General features: G+C 26.0%; 1 protein-coding gene across 1 annotated transcript in view; it reads left to right on the top strand.

Annotated features, from left to right (window-relative positions):
• Positions 1-23,110, top strand: part of LOC105850538 (uncharacterized) — a 55,876-nt gene that overhangs the window by 11,387 nt on the left and 21,379 nt on the right. The window contains exons 2-4 of the mRNA XM_065793929.1: positions 9,304-9,349; positions 9,742-10,087; positions 15,808-15,949. Of these exons, the coding sequence (XP_065650001.1) occupies positions 9,305-9,349; positions 9,742-10,087; positions 15,808-15,949 (533 nt within the window). The 5' untranslated portion in view covers position 9,304. The remainder of the gene's footprint in view (positions 1-9,303; positions 9,350-9,741; positions 10,088-15,807; positions 15,950-23,110) is intronic.

Genomic DNA, 23,110 nt, shown 5'->3' with positions numbered 1-23,110 from the left:
GACTCCAGGTAAAAATGCGTGACTCCTGGACATTGGATTCCGGACTCCTATTTTGGATCTCTGCCTATAAGCATACCTTTCTAGAATATGATTCCCTAACCCTCTACTTTTTTTTCCATTCCCTCGTCGTTGACTGATTAATTTATAAAATGAAAAATTTAAAATTTTTTTTTTAATTCAAAAGAATTTTTTGAACCTAGCTAAGTCACATCAACCATGAATATAAAATATTTAAAAGTACCTTAAAGTTTCTCAAAATTTTACTGCGTCTATATGTAAAACAAAAAAAAAAAACACAATTTATTTGTTACTTTAAAATTACCAAGATGTATATATGTATATATATATATATATATATATATATATATATATATATATATATATATATATATATATATATATATATATATATATATATATATATTATATATATATGTATGTATATATATATATATATATATATATATATACAGTCGTCCCCCGGTTAACGAACCCCCCTGTTAGCGAACTTTCGGTTAACGAACCGAAAGTTTGCCCAAAATCCTCCCCCGGTTAACGAACCGGAACTCGGTTAACGAACCGGGACCGCCAAATGGCGTGCACACGCGCGTGAAGGACGGGCGCGCCGTCCAGCATTTCCCCCTCAGTTTTGTGAGTGTCATGGAAGCCTGGGAGATGAATGGTTGTGCTGGGTGTGCTTTTGTTGTTTCATTTTTTTCTTTTCTTGTTTCACTAATATTTTTCATGCATTTTTGGCTTTTTGCTAGGTTTTTTTCCCCCTAGCGATTTTTTCGATTTTGCGATTTTTCAAAATGTCGAACCCTGCGAAAAAAAGCAGAAAAGTTTTCACTCTTGAAGAGAAAAAGACAATCATTCAAAGAGTGCAAAAAGGTGAAAAGCAAAGTGACCTGGCTAAGGAGTTTGGTGTGAATAAATCAACCATTTTTCGATAAGCAATGTTCATGTTCAATTTTTAGTTTTTTCTAAAACTTTGACAAGCAATTTTCATGCACAATTTCAATTTGTTTCAATTTTTAAAAGTGCATAAATCTCAGGTTTCAATCATTTCACCTTTGCCTATTTTATTTATCAAGTTGGACAATTTTTTGAATTTTTTCCCCCATTATTTCGGCAAAATCCACCAATTAAAAATTTTTTAATGGCGGCCTATGGGAAAACGCGTTTCGGTTAACGAACTTTTCGGATAACGAACTAGTTCGTACTCCGAATTAAGTTCGTTAACCGGGGGACGACTGTATATATATATATATATATATATATATATATATATATATATATATATATATGACTTAACATAACCTAAGATAAATGCGATATGTATATTGCAATTATGTAGTGTTATTTTAGGCAACGTCAATAAAACAAATCCAACGTTGTAAAAGCTTTCTTTACGCTAAAGTTGTTTTATCGGAACTATAAAGTTGTTATCGGAACAACAACGTTGTACTAAAGTTGTTTACACTTATGTTACTTGTCACCGGAATGACAACGTTGTAATAACGTTGGTTACAATAATGTTTTTTTTGTCGGAATTACAACGTTGTAATAACCTTGGTTAAAATAATGTTATTTTTCATTGTTTTTAGTAACACTTACGTTGCTTTTTTTTATCGAAACTACAACATTGTAATAAAGTTAGTTACATAAATGTTTTTTTTTATTGGAATTACAACTTTAGTTTTTTTAACATTATTTTTTATCAGAGTTCTAATTTTTTCGACGTTGAATTTCTTCTATATTTCGACAAGGTAAATATTTTGTGATCAAAAGAAAGTTAAAACGAAATAAAAATAAAATTACCAAATTTTTAACAGTAAAAACAACATAATAGTTAAAGTAAAAGGGTAACCTTTTACCTTTACCTAAGCGTAGCGCATGATCTCACTTATTAAACTATCCAAGTTTTTGAATATTCATATTCAATAAATAAATGAAATATTAAATGATAATATAATATAAAAATAGTAATATACGATACTGTTGAGATTTAATGCCATATTAATTATTTTACAAACAAAACGAAAAAGTCAAATATTCTTGACCAAGTCTAGATTTGCTTTAGATAAGTTGAGATTTTAAACTTTTATTGTTTCAATTGCTGATTTTTTCCGGAAGTTGACAGTAAAATTTGTAAAGAAACCCTCACGATTTAGATTTAAACAACTTTTTTATCAGTGAATAAATGATACTTGTTACCTAGAATATTTGAAGAAGGACCGGTATTCTGGTTTCGATCTTGTCTTTCAGATCGAAAACAATTTGTAAGTGCTAATGGTTTTAATTCTAGTAATAAATCTGTTTTTGTATGATGTTCCTTGAGGTTCTTTTCTTGGTGCTCTTTTGTTTTCAATCTACATTAATGATTTAACCATTTTTTTTCACTTCTTGTCAGCTCATCTGTTTGCTGATTGTATATCAACAAGTCGTATCATTCCTTATGTTTTACAAAAAACTGAACCAACATTTTTTTCATTTTCAAGAAAAGACTATTTCTATAAAAATGTTGAAATTAAAATCAAAATTGATAATAAACAACTATATTGTTTGAGAGAGGGGTTAATTGACTGCAATCTTTCATAGAACTTTTACTTTGATGACCTACGCAAAAAATCTCAAGCTAAAAGTATGCTTTCAATAACTCGTCATTATTTCGATAAAGTTACATTTAAGAATATTTACTATGCATTATCCTCATCTCATCTTAGTTATTGTGTCAAGTTTGGGATCAAATTAAAAACTATTGCATTAACAAGTTGCTATCGTCTCAACGTCAATCCATAAGATCAATAAACTTCCAGCCATTTAAATCAGGTACATCAGAGTCCTTCAAAAAACTAAAAACTCCAACCTTTCCAGCGTTAGTAAAGTATGCTAATCTTCTTTTTGTTTTTGACTCCTTAAATAAAAATTTACCATATCCATTACAAACTTGTTCACAGAAAGTAGACTAGTATATTCCTACTCTACTAGAAATATATACAATAGAAAACTAAATGTATGTAACTTACAATAGAAAACTAAATGTATTATTTTGTAAAACCCAGAAGTAGGGTAGGCAGTTGGTTGTCAACCACAGTGATCTACCACAGTCTAAAGATAAAGACAAAAAAAAAATGACATTATTATCCTTATTATTAAAACGTTCTCTTAATATTCTTTTCGTTATTACTTATGATCAGTAGGGGAGAGCGGGGTTGGTTGTCACGCCGGTTGGTTTTCACAAAGTTTATTCTAAAAAATTAGATAGGATTTAGAATTTTTAAATCGTACAACAAAAGCCTTATTAAAAAAAACATTTTCGCAGTTATTTTCATTTTTTTTAGCGGTATAAAACTATTTAGCTATATGAGCTTTTAATATGTAAAAGTTAATTTTCACATACTTAGAGTTTTTCTTTTTCTAAACGGAAACTATTTCATTGTGTTTTGAAGGTACATTTAAAAAGTTTATTATTCATTTGAGAAACGTAATTTATAAAAAATTCTTATGAAGTTCACATGCTTTTAGGTAAATTTACAGGTGTCTTTCTACTAACATAGAATGGAATACTTGTCACAAAATAAAGGCAGTTGGCTGTTACGTTTGCATCAACTGCGCGCGTTGTTTTTTTGAACCGTTTACTCAAATTCTTGGTTAGTGCTATATAATGTCATTCAAAAGTACGACATTACAAGCTGTATCACAGGCTGTGTCTCCCAAAAATATTTTGAGTGGTTTTGCTGCAATGAGTATTTACCTATTAAATCCTAATATTTTTACTGATACTGATTATTGTTCAAATTGTGTAACTGATTGCCTAAATCCATCTTCTTCATATTCTGATTCAAATAAAGAAATCTGCCAACCGTATTCAGCTCAACTAGAACCACCAAATAAAAGGTTTGAAAAATTTATTCAGACATCAGCTAATCGGCTAGACGGAAGTTTAAAAGATCCATTTGTATCAAATAAAACTCTGATCATGGCCCAATCACTCCATTAGTTTTTAAAAAATTCAACCACACCACCTGAGAGTACTAGGCCTCTTCCTAAAGCAGGTCAAAGGTTAGCATCAAAAAGAGGTAGAAACTAGTTCATTTGCCAAATTGTGACAACCAACCCGACACTTTGTGACAACTATCCCGTGGTTGGGGTTGGTTGTCGCACAGTCAGTCAAAATGATTTAACAAAATATATTGAACTCGATGTCATGAAATTGTTGTAATAGTTATTGAAAATAGTTAAACTACCTTTGTGCAATGTTTGACTTTGATTTAATGAAAAATAAAATATAAGCACTCTAAAGCGTAAAAAGTGTGATAACCAATCTCCCCTACTTTTTGTTTGTTTATTTTTTACTTTTTATATTATTATAACCTGCAAATTTAGATTTCTACATGTTTACTTTTAATATATGTTCTGTGCTTTAGTCTATGTGTTTTAATGTATGTCTGTATGCATATTTTTTTACTTATATCATATTTTAAATATGGTGTCATTCCTTTGATCAGGCTTTTGTATGAGTGACACCATACTAATAAATCATTAACTAATTATTATAAATAATATTATGCTGATAACTACCATTATATTATCTATTATTATTATTATTATTATTATTATTATTATTATTATTATTATTATTATTAAAATATATCATTAAGAATAAAATGCTATATAAAAAATTTATTCGTTTACTATCTACCTACTTAAATGATTTGCAGATTATAGCAAATTTGTAATTTGCAATAGATGATGCAGTTTTAATTTGTGTTTTCTATCCTAAACCATTTTAATTAATACGCGAAGATCTTATCCTAATTTAGTAGTCATCAATTCTTGTTTTACAATAATGTTAGTCATAAAATATTTATAAATAATATTTTTAATACCAATATGTATAATTTTACATTTTTCAAAATTGAATTGCATTTTCCAGAACCTAAAACCATACAATTGAAAAAAAGGAGCATGTGTACTAAGTAATTTGAGCCATATAAGGTAAACTTTGTGGGAGATGGAAATAAATACGCATGTAGTTAAAAAGCAAATAGGGAAATTAAAAATCTATGTACTTTTAATACAACTTTAAATCATAAAAAATTGAGGTTGTTCAAGTAAATTTAAGTTTTTTCAAAATAAATGATTCACAATAAGTAACATTAAAAAAAAAAGTCTTTCTATGATTCCAACAAAAATCTTTTTAATATAAATGAATACTAAAAAATAAAAATTATCAATTTTTTTTAATATTTCAAAAACCCTTATTTTGAAGTTTATTAAATTATTCATATTAAAAATTGAAAATTAAATACCTAAAATAGAGAATGGAATTGACAAAAATCATTATTTGCAGTCATGGAGTAACAACGATTACAACACATAGATTTTTATAAGTTGATATATTTTTCATAAATTGTTCTGCTTAATAACATTTTCATAAGATTAATGCACTCTTAACTTAATTTGATAAAGTTCATTACTAATGGAGATTCGATTGCAGCACTGGGCATTATGAATACAAACAAGGATGTGACAGTGATGAACCAACAAATTATTATACTTATTTGTATGTATGTTAATGTGGTAAACGGCAGTACCATCTTTTTAAACTCAATGGTTCCAACTAATATTATCAATGAGACAGAACTCCATTTTGAAAATGCTTACCCTTCTTCAACTTGGTATTGTCAGACAATTCGTTTTGAGCGTTTGAAAGAAATTTTGAATATTTTACAAAACGAAAAAAAAGCATATAAAATTCCAATAAACGGTAAGGTTTGTTACACAATCACTGAGACAACCTTTTAAACATGCTTCTTTTATAAAGACAATTTAACTGAAATAAATGATATTGGTACTTGCCAATAAAAACCAATTAATGCTGATAATTGATAGGTTTTATAAATACTTTTTGTAAATATCATACCGATTCTATTTGAGTATTTTGAAATACAAACTTTTGAAATACTCAAATCAAATCACAGTTTCATCACAACAACAATTCCATTTACATATTTATATAAGTAGTTTCAGTTATTTAGAATTATATAAAGATATGCACACAACTCTGTGATTTAGGTCTGACAGCAAAAGCCATACCCAGTCATGGTCACGAATAACTCAACGTGCGTGTATTATATTATTATGATGTCTCAGGTGGAATGGGATTGTTCGTTTTATAGACAGTTATTATGTAGTCTCCAATTTTTTAGCAAAATATAGAAAATTGTGTGTTGTATAAAAATAATTTTTTGTGACTTTTTTAAAAAAAAGTTGAGAGATTCAAATACTAGGATAATAAATAAAAATATAGTATGTGTTGTAAACCATAATAAAATAGTCTTTCATATATATTTTGGCTTTTATCAAATATAAGAAAAAAGTTACACAAGAACTACGAACATCTATCGTATATAAATAGCGTAACTAATAACCGTAATATTGAGAAGACGGGAAGTGACGTCATTAATATTGTATTTCATTATTACTTAAATTATAACAGTATGTAAAAAGAACAAAAAGCAACATTTTATTATGTGAGATTTATTTGCATAAGAATGTCTCCATTTTTGTTGCAAGTATTCTTCTTTGTTAGGTATGTTAAGTAAATAAGCTTTGTGTGTTTTAAGATTCCAAAGACTTTGGTTTTGGTAACAGCAACTTTTTCTCAATTCTCGTGCTTTAAGTTAATGGAGATTTGAACACATATGTCTTTTTTGGATGTTGTTGACTCGAATTCTGTTCTAGTGAATTTGCCGTTAACGTTATGCTCGTTTATTGAGTAAACATGTAGGAAAACGTTGTATTTGTTAAATGCAAAACCCTACATTTTTTAAAGATGAGCAGGTTTTAACATTATCCAGGTTTGAATCCAGGTGATTTTTGCGTTACCTGCATACGTTTTACAGATACTTTGGTTAGAGCTTTGTCTTTGTCGGTTTTGACGACACGTAGAAATTTAGTGTCGTCTGCTTACATTTTACAGATGCTTTTGCTACTGACGTGTTTGGGTAAATCCTCGATGAAAATAATGAACAGCGTAGAACCAAGCACTGAACCTTGAGGAACGGCACTAGTAGTTTGTTTCCAGTTGGATGACGTAATCTAAGAAGAACTCGTTGCGATCTATTTAAAAGAAAAACATTAATCTAATTCAGAATGTTACCTTTGGTTCCTTAGGATTCAAGTTTTTGCAATAGTCTTCTGGGAGGGACTTTATCGAAGGCTTTGGACAAGTCAAATAAGAGCTTGTTCACAAAAAGCAAACGAAATACGCTGTAGCTTAAGTCCATGGGCTCAAGCAGACTTGTGACCTATGTTTTTTTATTGACAAATTGGTAATATTTTGGCTACAAGGTACTGCAAGATTTCGTCTTTTACCATTAATCATTACCATTTTTGACAGGTACAGAGGTGAAGGAGATTGGCTGTAGTTTACTGAATACAGTCTAGAACCTTTTTTGAAAAGCGACATTATATTTATCAAATGCCGCGCCTGTGGGACTGCACCTTGATCCAAAGATTTTTAAAAAACGATGGTGATTGGGGCAGCCACAGCAGGGCAAATTAGGCAGTAATAGGCTGATACAAACACCTCCTATTGATTTGTTTACGTTGAAAACAGACCGGTGGTTATAAATGGAATTGTAGTTATAGATAACGGAAATATTTCAAGCGGTTGTATGTTTTATAAAGAGCGTTTTTATAAAGAAGTTGATGTGGCGGTTTAACCGTGAATACTAACTGAAACTAACCATTTAGTAAATTCGTGGTAAATGATTGTTCGCTTCTTCTTTACCCAGCAGATAAGCACATAGAAATTATTTGGTTGCTGACGGCGTGTTTGTTGTTTCCAGACGTAGGATCGCTTAGGATTCCTTGGCTTGTCGTTGGTTATTTTGTGTTTGAATGCTCTAATTGCTATGCATGAAGTTTTTTTTGTCAAGGTTTCAAGTAAGATTGTATTTTTTGACTAGAGGAACAATTTTCTATTTGCTGTAGCAGTTGAGGTGCAAAAGTTTTTTCTTGCTTTTAGTTAGCGAGAGAATATATGCAAAAAAGGTTTCGTAAAAGTTATATCATATAGAACCATAAAATATAGTTAGGTTTTTGTTTATACTGTATATTAGACAACACGGAAAGGTACCAAAAGCATTTCGAGTCACTCCAACAAAAAACAACTCAAAAAATTATTGTAAATTAGATTACAATTATTTACGATTGTAATGATAAAATACCCAAACCTGTAAGATGAAATACCCAAACCTGTTAAAGAAATATGAGTCACAAACAATCGATAAAATTGTAACTCTAATTTGACTTTAATTAAAAAGTACTATGATGCAGTTTTAATGTAAGAAAAAATTTAAGAAATACGAACATGCATTTGTTAAACATATAACGAACTTGACATAATAAGTTTAAACTTTTATCAATATTTAAATACTGGTAAAAGTTTAAATTTATAAAATCTCCTAAACATCAGCAATTAATAAAAAATTTCAGATAATAAATTTAAACTTTTATCGGCATTTACTTATTGGTGAATATTTAAATTCATAATTTGAAATTAATTATAAATTATTGATTTTTATTTGTGAATTTTGATTACAAGTACCAGATGATAGACGCCCTAGATCTCGCGTGCTGATATATATTTGAAGCTTATATTGTTTTAAAACTTGTTGTTTAAGTTATAGGAAGAAGATTTAACAAACCAATTGTTGCAATATTGTTAAAGTAGAAGATGAAATACCTAAACCCGTGAAAGAAATATATGAACCACAAACAAATTCAGAGCGGGTATGAAAAAGTATTTATATCACCATCACTAAACTCACAGCCGCTATTAGTGGTTTATATATTTCTTCATATCCGTTGAGGTATTTATTAAATGAAATTATTGAGCATCAAAATTAACGGATCAACCACTGAAAGTAAACTAAAAGTTTTCAAGTTTGAACAATTTTTACCGGAAGTAGACTAATCTTAAATTAGATAGGACTTTGCACTTTTTTACACTTCATGAAAAATAAATGACAAATTTATTGAAAAAGTGCTTACCTTTTTGCGTAATTTTTGTGTCTCGATCATGCACAGATTTCGCAAAAAATTAAATAATCAGTGTGCTTGAATAACAACTACCAAATTCTGGATCCTCTGGTCCATATCATATTATTATTTTCAGTTCTTGCATATAAATTTTTATTACTAAAAAATATGTAATAATGTAAATTTTCTTTTTTTGCATATATTATATTTTAATATTGTAATTTTAAATTTTTGTTGTATAAAAAATAGAATGGGTTTAACATCAAGCGTTGAAGAAAAAAAAGGAACAAAACAGGTATGAATACAGGCTTAGGATCTTAAAGGCCTATCTACAAAAGTATAAAATTAAAAAAAAAAAATGCAGCTTTGGTTTTTCAAGCTATGAAAATCTAAAATAAATTATCTAATAAGTACAAATAAAGCACAAACGAGTAAAGCGTGAATTTAAGGTAATATCTTCATTCCTTGATGAGACTAGGTATGCAGACAAGCTTTGTTTCTTCAAAATATATGATAATAATATTAATTTTGTAGTTGGGCCTAAGTAATCCTTACCCAGTGACAGCTAAGTTGTATTTCATTACTTCTATCAGCATTTGTATTTGATTGATATTATTCTGATAGTTGTTCAAAATAATTTTAGTCATGTGTTTTTAGCATAATAAGTTTTCAAACCTATTATTACAGAAAAATTGCACTCCTACAACTGTCGTTAACAAACAAGATTTACAACAGACATCTATACACCGAGAAAACTCTGAAATAGTAATAATACAAAATGTGCCAGATAAAGAATCAAAGGATTTTTGTGATACAGCCAAAGAAAATCAAAATAACGATAAAATTGAATTAATCTATAAAAAAGAAGATAAAGTTAATGAAGCATCAAGTAATCTACCATGTACTGCAACATCAATTGTACCGTGTAGTTTATTATGTAACGGTAATGAATCAATTTCATCAAAACTAGAAAATGATATTGATGTTGTGAGAAAAACACCACTAATTACCACTGAAAAAATAATTTTAGAAGGTATTTTTCTTTTGCTTTAGTGCGTTTTTATATTGTAGTCTGTAGCTTTTAAACTGAATTGCAAGTCTGCTTCAAGAAGCTACATATAATATTTCTAATACAAAAAAATATGGACATTTGATAATAAATTACAAATCTTTTAAAATTTAGTATTTTTAAAAACTTTTTTTAATGATATTTTAGTTTGCATATATGTATATATATATATGTATATGTATATATATATATATATATATATATATATATATATATATATATATATATATATATATATATATATATATATATGTATATGTATATATATATATATATATATATATATATATATATATATATATATATATATATATATATATATATATATATATATATATATATATATATATATATATATATATATATATATATATATATATATATATATATATATATATATATATATATATATATATATATATGCAGGGCTTGATTTAAACCCTTTGGGGCCCTAGATCAAATTGCTTTTTGGGGCCTTTTTTCAAAAAAGTCTAGAGTTTTTTTATGTCAATTTTTCATTTTACTTCATAAAAAACAAATTGCATAAGTATGCGACAGTATAATACTGTATGTAAGTATTATACTGTAAGTATGTAAACACACACACGCGCGTACACACATATATATTTTAGGGTTATTAGAGAATTAGGGTCGTTTCTATGCTTTATGGTAACCCCTTTGTATCAAATTTTTTATGCTACCTCCAACAGTTTGAGGTCGGCAATTTATTGCTGACCTCATTTTTCCTAATTCCAAGGGTTATATATATATCAGGGTGTTAGCCAGAAATAAATTTTATACCGTATTTCTGCCGTATTGGGAATTTTTATTGTTGCTGTTCTAGAAAATGTTGGGAATTTTCTAAAAAAGGTCAGAAAAAAACACTCTAAAAAAAAAGGTCATTGACTTTTGGGAATTTTAAGCCCATAGGGAATTCCCCTTTATACGCGGCATCATTGGGCTAACTAACACCCTGTATATATATATATATATATATATATATATATATATATATATATATATATATATATATGTATATATATATATATATGTATATATATATATATATATATACATATATATATATATATATATATATATATATATATATATATATATATATATATATATATATATATATATATATATGTATAATTAGGTTTTATAAATGCAAAAAAATAAGTAACATTTCAGCATAAGAGTAAATTTTAACAATGTTTTACTTATAGAGTTTTTTAAATTTTTTTCTTGGCAAAATTTGTTGATTAGAGAATCCGTTTCAAGAACTTTTATTAAATCCGCATTGTAAGATAAAATGATAAATTATTCAAAGTTTCTTGGTTCATACTTGTTCTTAAAAACTTTTGATCAATTTAAGTTTTGAAAAACTTCTTTCACCGGAAATGTTATAATAAAGCATACAATTTTTTTCTTTTATCAGCTTATAAATAAATAAGTGAGTCATAGCTGTTTCTTGATGTTTAGTTTTGATAAAGTTATGAAGTTGCAAAATTTCATTAAACAAAGACATTTTGATATCTTCATGATATTATTCAATAATTTCTTCAACATTTTTCTTCAGCTTTGCGTTGTTGATGTTCATGTTAATCAAAAATCCAAAAGTTGTGTTAGATTCTCAGGCTTGGACAGGAAGGCATGCGATTTCATGCGATAGTATGACCACACAAACAGTTTTTATTTTTAAATCATTTTGAAAGCTTGACCGCGGCTGTTAAAATGCTTTTTTTTCATTTTAAAAATGCGCCAAAAAAAAAAGTCTAAGCTATGAGGAAACTTAAAAAAAAACTTACATGATTATTTTATATTTAACTTATTATTTTATATTTAATATATATACATATATATTAGTATACCTATATAATATATTTATTTTTTTAATTTATAAAGTTATGCATATTTTATGATTATAAACGCTAATAAACTAATTCTATAATTTATTCTATAAACGTGGTTCATAGAAAATGTAAACGTTTTTCGTTCAAAAGAAACAATTTAGTTATTTTTTCTTTCGTTTTTACTACGAAGAATTGTTGAGAATCTTTTTTTTGTTAAATGCGCGTATTTATTAAACAATCATTAGAAGTAAGTTGTTACTTTTTTTAAAAGAGTTTCGTATAATATTATAAAAACATTAGCAACGATAAAATTTTAAAAGTTCTAAACGTAATTATAAACTTAATTTAGCGTTATAGTTTATTATTTATTTTAGTCAAGTATTTTTTCGGTTTTTTTTATTTTAGTTTCAGTTAAGTTTTTTTTATTTTTCATTATTTTCTTCTACGAAGATTTCTTTTCTTTTTTCAAAATAAATTTTGTTTAAGTTTATTTATTTAAGATAAAAGTTTCTTAAGTTAAGATAAAAGTTTTTTGGCGCATTTTTAAAATGAAAACAAACTAATGTAAACAAAGTCTTAACAGCTGCGGTCAATTTTTCAAAATGATTTAAAAACAACAAATATTTGCGTGGTCATATTCGCACTCCAAATCGCACGCCTTCCTGTCCAAGTCTGGATTCTTAATATACAATCATCCTTTAACTCAAATTTGAGTAAATTTGTTGAACAATGCCAAAATAATTTATAGTGTCTAGACAAACATCAGCTACAGAAGATCCCACCAAGTTTAAAGAATATTCAGCGCAAAGAAAATATTACGCAAGATTATTTTTTTCTAAAATTTTTGCTGGCATTTCTTTATATTTTCCCAACGTATTAGAAGCATTATCGTTTGACTGAGATTTGCAGTCTGAAAAGTTGATTCCAATTTTATTCAAGAAGTTCTGTAACTTTGTCTAAGTTTGATTCGGTATGACTTTCAATTTGTATAAACTGTAAGAATTGTTTAATTGGTTTGTGATATTTTTCATGCATGTATCTTAGAACAACATAAAGTTGATCATGATGAAATAAGTCAGGTGTAGAATCCACTAAGATTCCAAAATATTTTGAAATTTTTTTATATCAGTCACGATAGCTTTCAGAACATTTTTTGTCATTAAAGAAACCAATTCATCGCAAACTGTCTTAGACGAGTATGAAGTTTTTCCTGAACCAATTTGACCGCAATGTGTAATGTGTTCTGATAGGAATGGGTCTAAGGAAATTTCCATTACTTTTTTCTCCAAAAAAAGTAATGGAAATTTCCTCTGTCCTTCTGACTTTCATCAAAAAGCCATCAAGTTTCGGAATTTTTTTAAGTTCTTGTTCTTTTTCAGCTTTTTTCTTACACTTTTGAAATTCTTTTCTGTATAAGGGATTGTCCATAAATTATATCACACAATTTTTGACCGTTTTTGACCTCCCCTCCTTGTCACAAAATTGTACCACTTTAGTAGCAAGTTTTGTATGAGTTGTCACAAAACCACTAACTGCGTCCCCACCTTAGAGCGTGACATGATTTATGGGTAACCCCTAATCAATTCATTTTCTAAATAAAATAAAATAAGTAACAGACTTGGTCGGAAAGACATGCAATTGCACTCTGTTCCTGACCACGTATATAGTATTTAGTTGCCACAACTTGGCCACGACTTATTTAGATGTATGAGGTTATTTAAGTTTATGTATGTTTCCATTTATGTCCGCATAAAAATTAGTTTTTAAAATTCATACTAATAGAATTGACTTGATAACTTTATTCTTTACTTAGGTATCATCCATAAATTACACAACGCTAAATTTATTTAAAAAACAAAAGTAGGAGACCTTAAGCTCTTTTATGCAAGGATTTTCATTAAACTTAATTTGCTATTATGATTTTTGTTTAACTTAAGGCTCTGTGAGGAAAAATTTTAATCTTCGGTGTTTTGTTGTTAAGCAAAGTTTAGCATTGTGTAATTTATGGACAATCCCTTTTAATTTTAAATTTAAAAAATTGTTCACTTAAATTTTGGGACCCCAAAAAATCTTTTGGGCCCCAAAATTTAAATTTTAGGGACCCACTTAATTTTAGGGCCCTAGGTTGCAGCCTTGTTGGCCTATAGGTAAATCTAGGACAATATATATATGTATATATATATATATATATATATATATATATATGTATGTATGTATGTATGTATGTATGTATGTATGTATGTATGTATGTATGTATGTATGTATGTATGTATGTATATATTTATATATATATATATGTATGTATATATATATATATATATATATATATATATATATATATACATACATATATACATACATACATTGACATATATACACATATTTGCATATATATATATATATATATATATATATATATATATATATATATATATATATATATATATATATATATATATATATATATATATATATATATATATATATACTGTATATACATAAACAAACAAAAATATATTTAGAGATATAAAAATATATAGATATTAGTTAAAACATATGAATATAAAAATATATAGTATTGTATAGTAGAATATAAAATATAAATGTGTTAATTAAATTTTGAAATAAATTACATGAGCTATGTATTTGAATAGTTTTTTAGTTAGCTTAGAAATGGATTAAATAAAATAATGAATCGTTAGAGATTAGTTGGCTTTGTAGCGAGTTTTGTAATTTTTGATTAAAAATTTATTTCTTTGACAGCATTTAGATGTAATTTCTGTTCCTATATTTAGAAGTTCATTATGTTTTGGGTATAATATAATTTTAAATATGAATAAAGTTTTAAATTTTTCATATAAACATAGTGGACATTGTTTGAAAATATTTTAATAGGGGGGGTACAGATGTAGGGGGTATAAAATATTTTAGCAACATTTGTGGAGATGTTTTTGTTAAATGGGGGATTAAACCATTAAATATTGCGTTAACAATTTTTTGGGGTTGGATTTTTTATATGATATTTATTTATTTTTTTGTATAATTAATATTTAAGGGATTTGCTATTATATCTGCTGTTTTTTAGTGCTTGTATTCATTTTTGGATTAGTTAAATATTGCTTTGTTTGAGCAGTTTAGTGAAAGTTTATTGCATATTGAAGTAGGTAAGTGTTTGAGAATTTTTAGTGGATGATTAGAAGAAGTATGGACATATTGGAGGTTGTTATTAGGTTTTTTGAAAGGTTTATAGGGGTTTTCTGTTAAGTTGAAGGTTATATTGAGGAAGTCGACTGATTTAAGATTAGATTTTATATCTATTTAAAATGGTGTATCATTAAATTCTTGGATTATATTTTTTCAAGCTTGCTCTGTTTCTTGGCTGTTAGAACTTTGTAATATTATTAAGTAATATAAAGGTAGTATAAACTATAATAAATATAATAGTAATATAAATGACGGATTGTTGTGCTATTAAAATTGAAATTCCCAATTTGATGTTAACAAAAATCCTATTCTCCAACTTAAGTTTGCCAAGTTGCATACATTGTAACTTGGCAAATGTTTTATCATTGTTTTAAAAATTGTTTTGAAAATTAATAGTTATTAAATATTATTAGAAAAAAAAGAGAAATATGGTAACTTATTAATGAAATAAAATGTGAAAAATGTGAATTGCTATTTTAAAAATGTGAATTAATTTTTTAAAATTTTGAGGAAAATTGCTGTTTTCGGCATAATTTAGCCTTGTTTTACCAACCGCAATTAAAATTCTGAACATGTTTAAACTGTGTGTAATTATCATTAATATGCTATAAATTTTTTTTAAAGGTGAGGTGGATGAAGAAACAAGCTGTTTAAGTGTCCCAGCAGAGTTTAAGAAGGTTGAAATTGTTTGGAATAAAGGTGGAAATTGTGTTGAAATATCTGGAAGTTTTAATGATTGGAAAGAATGTATTGCACTTTCAAAAATGTAATTATTTGTTTTCCTTTTTAAATTTTTTTAATTTTTATTTTATCCATTTATTTAACCATAAAATCAAAAATTACTAATTTAATTATAATTTACAAAGTTAGGTTCGGTGTCACTCATATAGTTAAAAACTAGTCAATGGAGTGACACCTTAATAAAATAAACAAATAAAAAAGTATTAAAACAAGGAAATAATAAAGAAAGTAAACTACATTAATACAAGTAATAAGAAAAGAAGTAATAGGAACAATAATATTAAAAAAGTTGGGATCATAACAAAAATATAAAGGGGTAAGGCTAAGAAGAATGAAAAAAAAAGAGAGAATGAACGGATGAGATAAGATAAGTGAGAAAAAAATGTAAGAGAAAACAAAAGTTCTAACCACATAAAATCAGAAGGAAAGAATAAGAGAAAATTTTTTTTGCAGAAAAATATAAAAAAGCAAAATAAATGCAAACTTAAATAAAAAAATAAATATACAAACACTACTGCATACAAAATTAAAGCCTATATTACGCATTACATAGATTAGTTAATTAAAACTAAATATCAAGATATAGAAAATGAACTATACTCCTTTCTCCACGCAGTGGTCTTGTTCGTCAAAGTTTGTGTTTCAGAGTTATAGAGTTGAGAGAGGGTTATACCACAAATAACTAGCCTCCTCGTCTGTAGTGGCCTTCTTGGCCTTAAGAAGGTGAATAAACAAACAAACAAACAAACAAACAAAAACAAAAAAAAACTAAATTGACAGAAAAATGCAAAAAATATAAATATATTATTTTCCATTTTCAAAGACTTTTTTCTTTTAACTTTGTTTTTATTTGTTTCGGTTTTTTTTTTTCTTGTCTTTTATTTTTATTTATTTAAATAAAAATAAAAAACATTTTTCTTGTATATACACTTATTTTTTAAACTTTTATTTCCAAAATGTTTTTGATTTATTTTTTCTTCCTAAAACTTTTTACTTTTCACCGTTAAACAAACACTTCCTCCATTCGATATATATTAAATTTTATCTATAAATATTTATTAATACCTCATGTATCTAATAAAGAATAAATTTACTTTTCACATTTAAAAATTTTTACAAGTTTCATAAAAGTTCTTAATGTTATACAGTTCAAAAATAAATTTTTTCATTTTTTCTTTTTCTTTTTATATTTATTTTATTACTTTTGTTTGTAATAACCATGGTTACCTTTTCCATTTAATGGTTATGTTTTGCTATGTTATGATTATGTACAACTTCAAAATTTTTAACAATTTTGATATTCTAAAATAAAATTGTTTTAGCATAAATAAAATAAGCAGGCATTCTTTTAATACCTTATAAATAAGTTATCACATTTTATTAATTTTTACACATGCATAAACTGTAAATATATGTACATAAAATATATGCAATAATACTTTATAAGATCTTAAGGTTATATGTAAACACTTATGTCTGCTTCGTTAAGTTGGCACATTTATACTATATTGTATATAGATATACATTTGTGGACTTTTTTTACTGAAGTTAACCAATATTGTTTTTTTTTTCAAAAAAAAAAAAAAAATGATGAGTTATGAAAAAAGTGTATTGCTACTCCAATGAAATATTTTTTAGTTGATGTAGCAACAACTCCCTTGCGCATTCTTCCTATATCAGTCAATATATGTACTAAAGTCCTCACAGCTCCTAAAATTAATTTGACATCAGACTGCTGATTTAAATGTTTTGTGTGTGTGTTTATATATATATATATATATATATATATATATATATATATATATATATATATATATATATATATATATATATTACTTTAAGCGTGGATGAACAAGCACTTGCGGTCGCACGCCTTATTCATCCACGCCTAAAATATTTTTTGATATACTATTTTTTCGTGACTTTTTTTAGTCAGTATATTAAGGAAATACTCTATAATTTGCGCTAGAAACATGGACAAATTTTAAGTTTGTTTTTCAAATGTCTTTTTTTTTTTTTTTTTTTGTTATTCACCTCCGAGAAGGCCACTTTAGATGAGGAGGCTACTTAATAGTGGTTATAACCCTCTCTCAACTCTACAACTCCGAAACACAAACATTGGCGAACAAGGCTGCTGCGCGGAGAAACAAGTTAGCGCGGTACTACCAGGGACTTGGTGGGGATCAAACTCGGAACTTCTTGCTTATGAAGCGAGCGCTTTACCACTACACCACTACCGCATTAGCTAAAATTTACTGTTTTTATCAATGCACAGGAAAGCAAGAAAACTAATTGCTATTTATTTGTAAAAAAAAATTTTTTAACAAGTTTTTCATGTAAAAAAATAAAAAGTCAGTAATACTATTATTTAAATATAAAATTTGGATGTTTTCAATACCCCCATGGAAATAGTCTTCACTTTTGTTGGATTATCCAAATTGTGCATTTAAACCCAATAGTTTATTTCCTGATGAACTATTGTTATTGCCGATGCCCCAAAATCTTGTGGGCTAGTGTATTGTTAATTTACTGAACTTTTTCAACAAAATTTTTAGGAGCCTATTTAAAACATTTTTTTAAGTTTTTAAATGCATTTTTTTAAACATAGCAATTGTTATGTTCATTATCTCTAGTAATTTGTATAAACATTGGAAATTGGGCAATATAAAAGAAACAATTTCAGACATGCATCAAATGCGGTAAATACATTTATTAAAGAAACTATGTTATTCTTTCATTTAACTTATTCCGTCATCACAAAATTTTTTAATCAAATAATATATTTTACAAATAAATAACAATTTATTTTCTTATTTTCCTATTACATAAGTGTTGAGAAAAAACGTCAAATATAGCAAAAACATTTTTAAAACTGAAAAGACAAATAAACGAATAAATGTAATAAGCGAACAAACGTAAGAAAAAAGTTAACAAAATTTCTCATAGTTCTAGTGCACATACCAAATTAGTTTCTTAATTATATGGACTGATAAAAATATTGAATTAATTGCATATCAAAACTTTCAATTGTTGTTAAATCGTTATAAAAGATAATGTATTTTACAACAACAACTTAAAGAAAAAAAAATACAAAAGTTGTGTAAAAGTTTTATAAAAAATTTTTTTTTTTGACTTTTTTTAATTATAAAATTTTCTAGTTTATTTAAACTTGATATTTCGTTACAATTTTGTTGTCTTATTTTAGGATTGTTTTTTTTCCTTTTCTTTTTAGATAAGTTTAGCTATTTGCTGCAAATTATTGAAACGCTTTATAAGTTAAAAGATGCAAACTGCCGTGGTCAGTTTTTCTAAAAAAATTACTTTAAACGTGGACGAGTAAGGCGTGCAACTGCACTCGCTTCCTAGGAATTTTAGAGCACTTAAACATTTAAATAAATTTAATTGAATATTACCTAAATAAAAACTAAAAAGTTTTATAGTTTTTATTTTTAAATAAATTTTATTTTAGGATTTAGATATAAAGTAATAAAACTAAATGTGCCAAAAAAATACTTTTACAGCCTTGTTAAGAAGCGTTACGCAGCTTGCTTTTTTCGTAAATGTCGATAGCGTTCAGTTATAAGAAAATTTTTTTTGATTATTTAAATGATTATTTAACATCATTTATGTGATGTTTATTTAGAAAATATTCGGTGATAAAAGTATTAGGTAATAAAAGTACTTAACCGCAATTAAGAATTTTTTAAAGAAACAAATTATTTTATAAAAAAAGATTTTAGTTTTAATAGAGTTTAAATTAAACATGAATTTAAATTTTGTTTTGAATTTAAATTTTGTAAAATAGAGAAACGTTGAAAGTAAAATTAAGTTTCAAATGCATGTATAATAGTTTTGCAATGTTTATTTAATTTTTATTCTAATCATCTGCTAACTAATTCATTACGTAAAATATAATTCCCTTCATCATAGATTATCATAGATTATTATAACTGAAAGGAAATAAAAAACTTTTTTTTTCTTATATAAAGGAAGAAGTGCTTTTGTTTAAGAGAATTCTATTCACTAATGCATCTTTTGTTTCTTATTAATTCAATATCAAGTAAAGTTTTTTTGATGTCATAGGTTTAAGAACATAAATTATGTTTACAAATATCTTATTATAACTGATAAAAATTATCTATAAGTTGTTTATAACCTTTATTAAATATACTACATTAAATGTGTAAAAATTAAAATAAATAAATAAATTGTGATCAACAAACAAAAGTTATGTTAAGTATAAAATTGTTTTAAGAAATAAATTATAAGGAAATATAATCTTTTTCAAATACAGAATTTAGATTCAATTAATAGTTTTTGTTAACTTAGTTTAAATAATTTTTAGCGTGGTTTAAAATTAGTTTTAATTACAACAGGGTAATTTAAAATACTTTCTAAATATCAATAGTTTTTAAGCTTTTGTAACAAATAAGATCTTAGTAATAACAACACATTAAAAGCAAAGTTTTAAAGTATTTGTAAATTGTTTTTTTATATTTGTCAGTATCTTGTTGTTGTAAAAAAGGGAACATATTTTTTTTTAAAATGAAGTGCTCACTTAAAGTAAAAAGCCTAAAGGCGTATATAGCGGCATGTACTTTATTTGATTAAAAGTTTGCAATATTGCTTTTATTTACACAAATTATTTCTAGTCTACACTTAGCAATCTCGCTGAATGCAAAATTTTTATAAAAAATAGCGACGGGCAACTTAAAAAGTCTACTATAGGCCTTGTACATATATGCAGATCTTGTGATAAAGTGTCAGATGTAGAGCATTTCATGCACGCAAAGAGTGAATTTACTTTGTGCCTATTTACGGTATGCTAAAAACTTTTTGTTTGGTAAAATTCAAATAACTCTATAGAAATCTTTGAGCAGTATTTTAATTATGTAATTAAAATTTATTACAACGGTATTTTAATGAAGTAGTTAACGCTTTAACAACTGCACTTAGGGAAGCGCGCATTGTTGCATGTCTTGTTTGTCCACGTTTAAAGTAATTTTTTTAGACAACTTGACCATGTTTTTATATAGTAGGCATTTTAAGTATTTTCGGCAAAAAAAAAGTTATATGAAACAACAGAGAATAAAACAGCAATACTCGAAAATAGGAAATGAATGCTATATAAAATATAAAATCTAAATAAAATAAACTAAAAAAAAAGAAAACTAAAAAAAGGAAAATTTTGTCAAAAAAATAATATACCTAAATATTTTAATGTTTTTGTTTTCTTTTTTTTTAGAATGTTTGTTATTTTCCACTACCAAAATTGATACAAGTCAAGGAAAAAAGCAGATAGGAATATAGTAAAAATAAGAATATTTTTTGATATACAATTTATTTATGACTTTTGTCAGTTAATTATATTAAGGAAATACTTTATTATTTGCGCTAGAAATACAGACAATTTTAAAATTTGTTTTTCAAATATTTTTGCTAAACTTTATGTTTTTATCAATGCACTGCAAGAAAACTAATTTATTTGTAAAAATTTTTATTTTTTAACACGTTTTCATGTAAAAAAATAAAGTCATCAATACTAATGTTCAAATATAAAATATTTAGTTGTTTTCACTACCCGCATTGAAATAGTCTGCACTTTTGTTGGATTCTCCAAATTATACATTTAAACCTGATAGTTTATTTCCTGATGAACTATTGTTATTGACAAATGCCAAATGCCAAAATGAACTTTTTAAACAAAATTTTTAGGAGCCTATTTAAAACTTTTTTTAAAAGTTTTAAATAGGCTTTTTTTTTAAAAGTTTTAAATAGACTCCTAAAAAATAATTACTTTAAATGTGTTTAAAAGTTTTTAAATACATTTTTTCAAACAGTGTTTATTATTTTCATATTTCTAGTAATTTGTATTAACAATGGATATTGGGCAAAATAAAGGAAACAGTTTCAGACAGGCATCAAATGTAATTAATACATTTATAAAAGAAACCATGCTATTCTTTCATTTAATTTCTTCTGTCATTACAAAATTTATTAATCACCAATAGCAATTTACTTTCTTATTTTCCTATTATATAAGTATTGAGAAAAAAATGTTAAATATAGCAAAAACATTTTTAAAAGCAAAAAGATGCTAAAAACAATAAATGTAAGAAAAAATATTAACAAAATTTCTGATTGTTCTAGCATACATAGGAAATTAGTTTCTTAATTATATAAGCTGATAAAAATTTGTGAATAAATTGCATATCAAAACATTCAATTGTTGTTAAATTGTTATAAAATATGTTTTTTGCTTAACTTGTAATAAATTCGGTAGCTAAAAATTACAACCACCCTAAAAAAAAAAGTTGCATAAAAAGTTTTTCTAGTTTATTTAATTAAAATTTTATATTTCACTTCAATTTTGTTTCTTTTCTTTAGAATTGGTTTTTTTTCTCAGTAGATAAGTTTAGCTTTTTACCGCAAATTATTGCAATACTTTAAAAGTTAAAAGATGTTAACTGCCGTGGTCTAAAAAAGTTACTTTAAACATGGGCGAAGAAGGCGTGCGTCTACACGCGCTTCCTGAGAACTTGTAGAATATGCTCATTATTTACAAATAAGTTTGAATGTTTATAAGAATAAAATTTTTGTTAAAGTACTCTTGCGTGCTTTATACACCAGAGGGGATATTTATTAATATTCAGATTATATATATATATATATATATATATATATATATATAAATATATATATATATATATATATATATATATATATATAAAATATGCTATAGCAGATTATCTGCTATCTGTCTATTCATTAAAAAAATTGCTTTTTAAACACAAAATTTGGTTTTATACTTGTTACAAGCATATGTTTGTAACCTTAATGCAGGAATATATACATACCAAATGTCATTTATTGTACCATGAAAAAATTCTTTAGATGAGCGTTGTTTTTGGGTTTTCACGCTAGCTTTTCATTTATTTATTAATAAATTATTTGGTAAAATTTGACAAAGAGCTATAAAAGTTTTTACTGCTTATAAAAATGTTTTACACTTTCTTATTGTAATAGAATGTGGGCATTTTAAGAATCATTACAACTATTAAAAGTTTCATAATAAAAGTGAATAATATATTAAAGTAAATAATATATAAAACATATAGTTCATTACATAAAATAAAAATTGTTATGCAATAATTTAGATTGTAATAATTTTATTTTTTAGCAGTTA

This window comes from Hydra vulgaris, chromosome 03 (genome assembly GCF_038396675.1).
Source record: "Hydra vulgaris chromosome 03, alternate assembly HydraT2T_AEP".
In the NCBI taxonomy this organism is placed as follows: domain Eukaryota; kingdom Metazoa; phylum Cnidaria; class Hydrozoa; order Anthoathecata; family Hydridae; genus Hydra; species Hydra vulgaris.
This window is presented reverse-complemented; position numbering and strand designations above follow the sequence as displayed.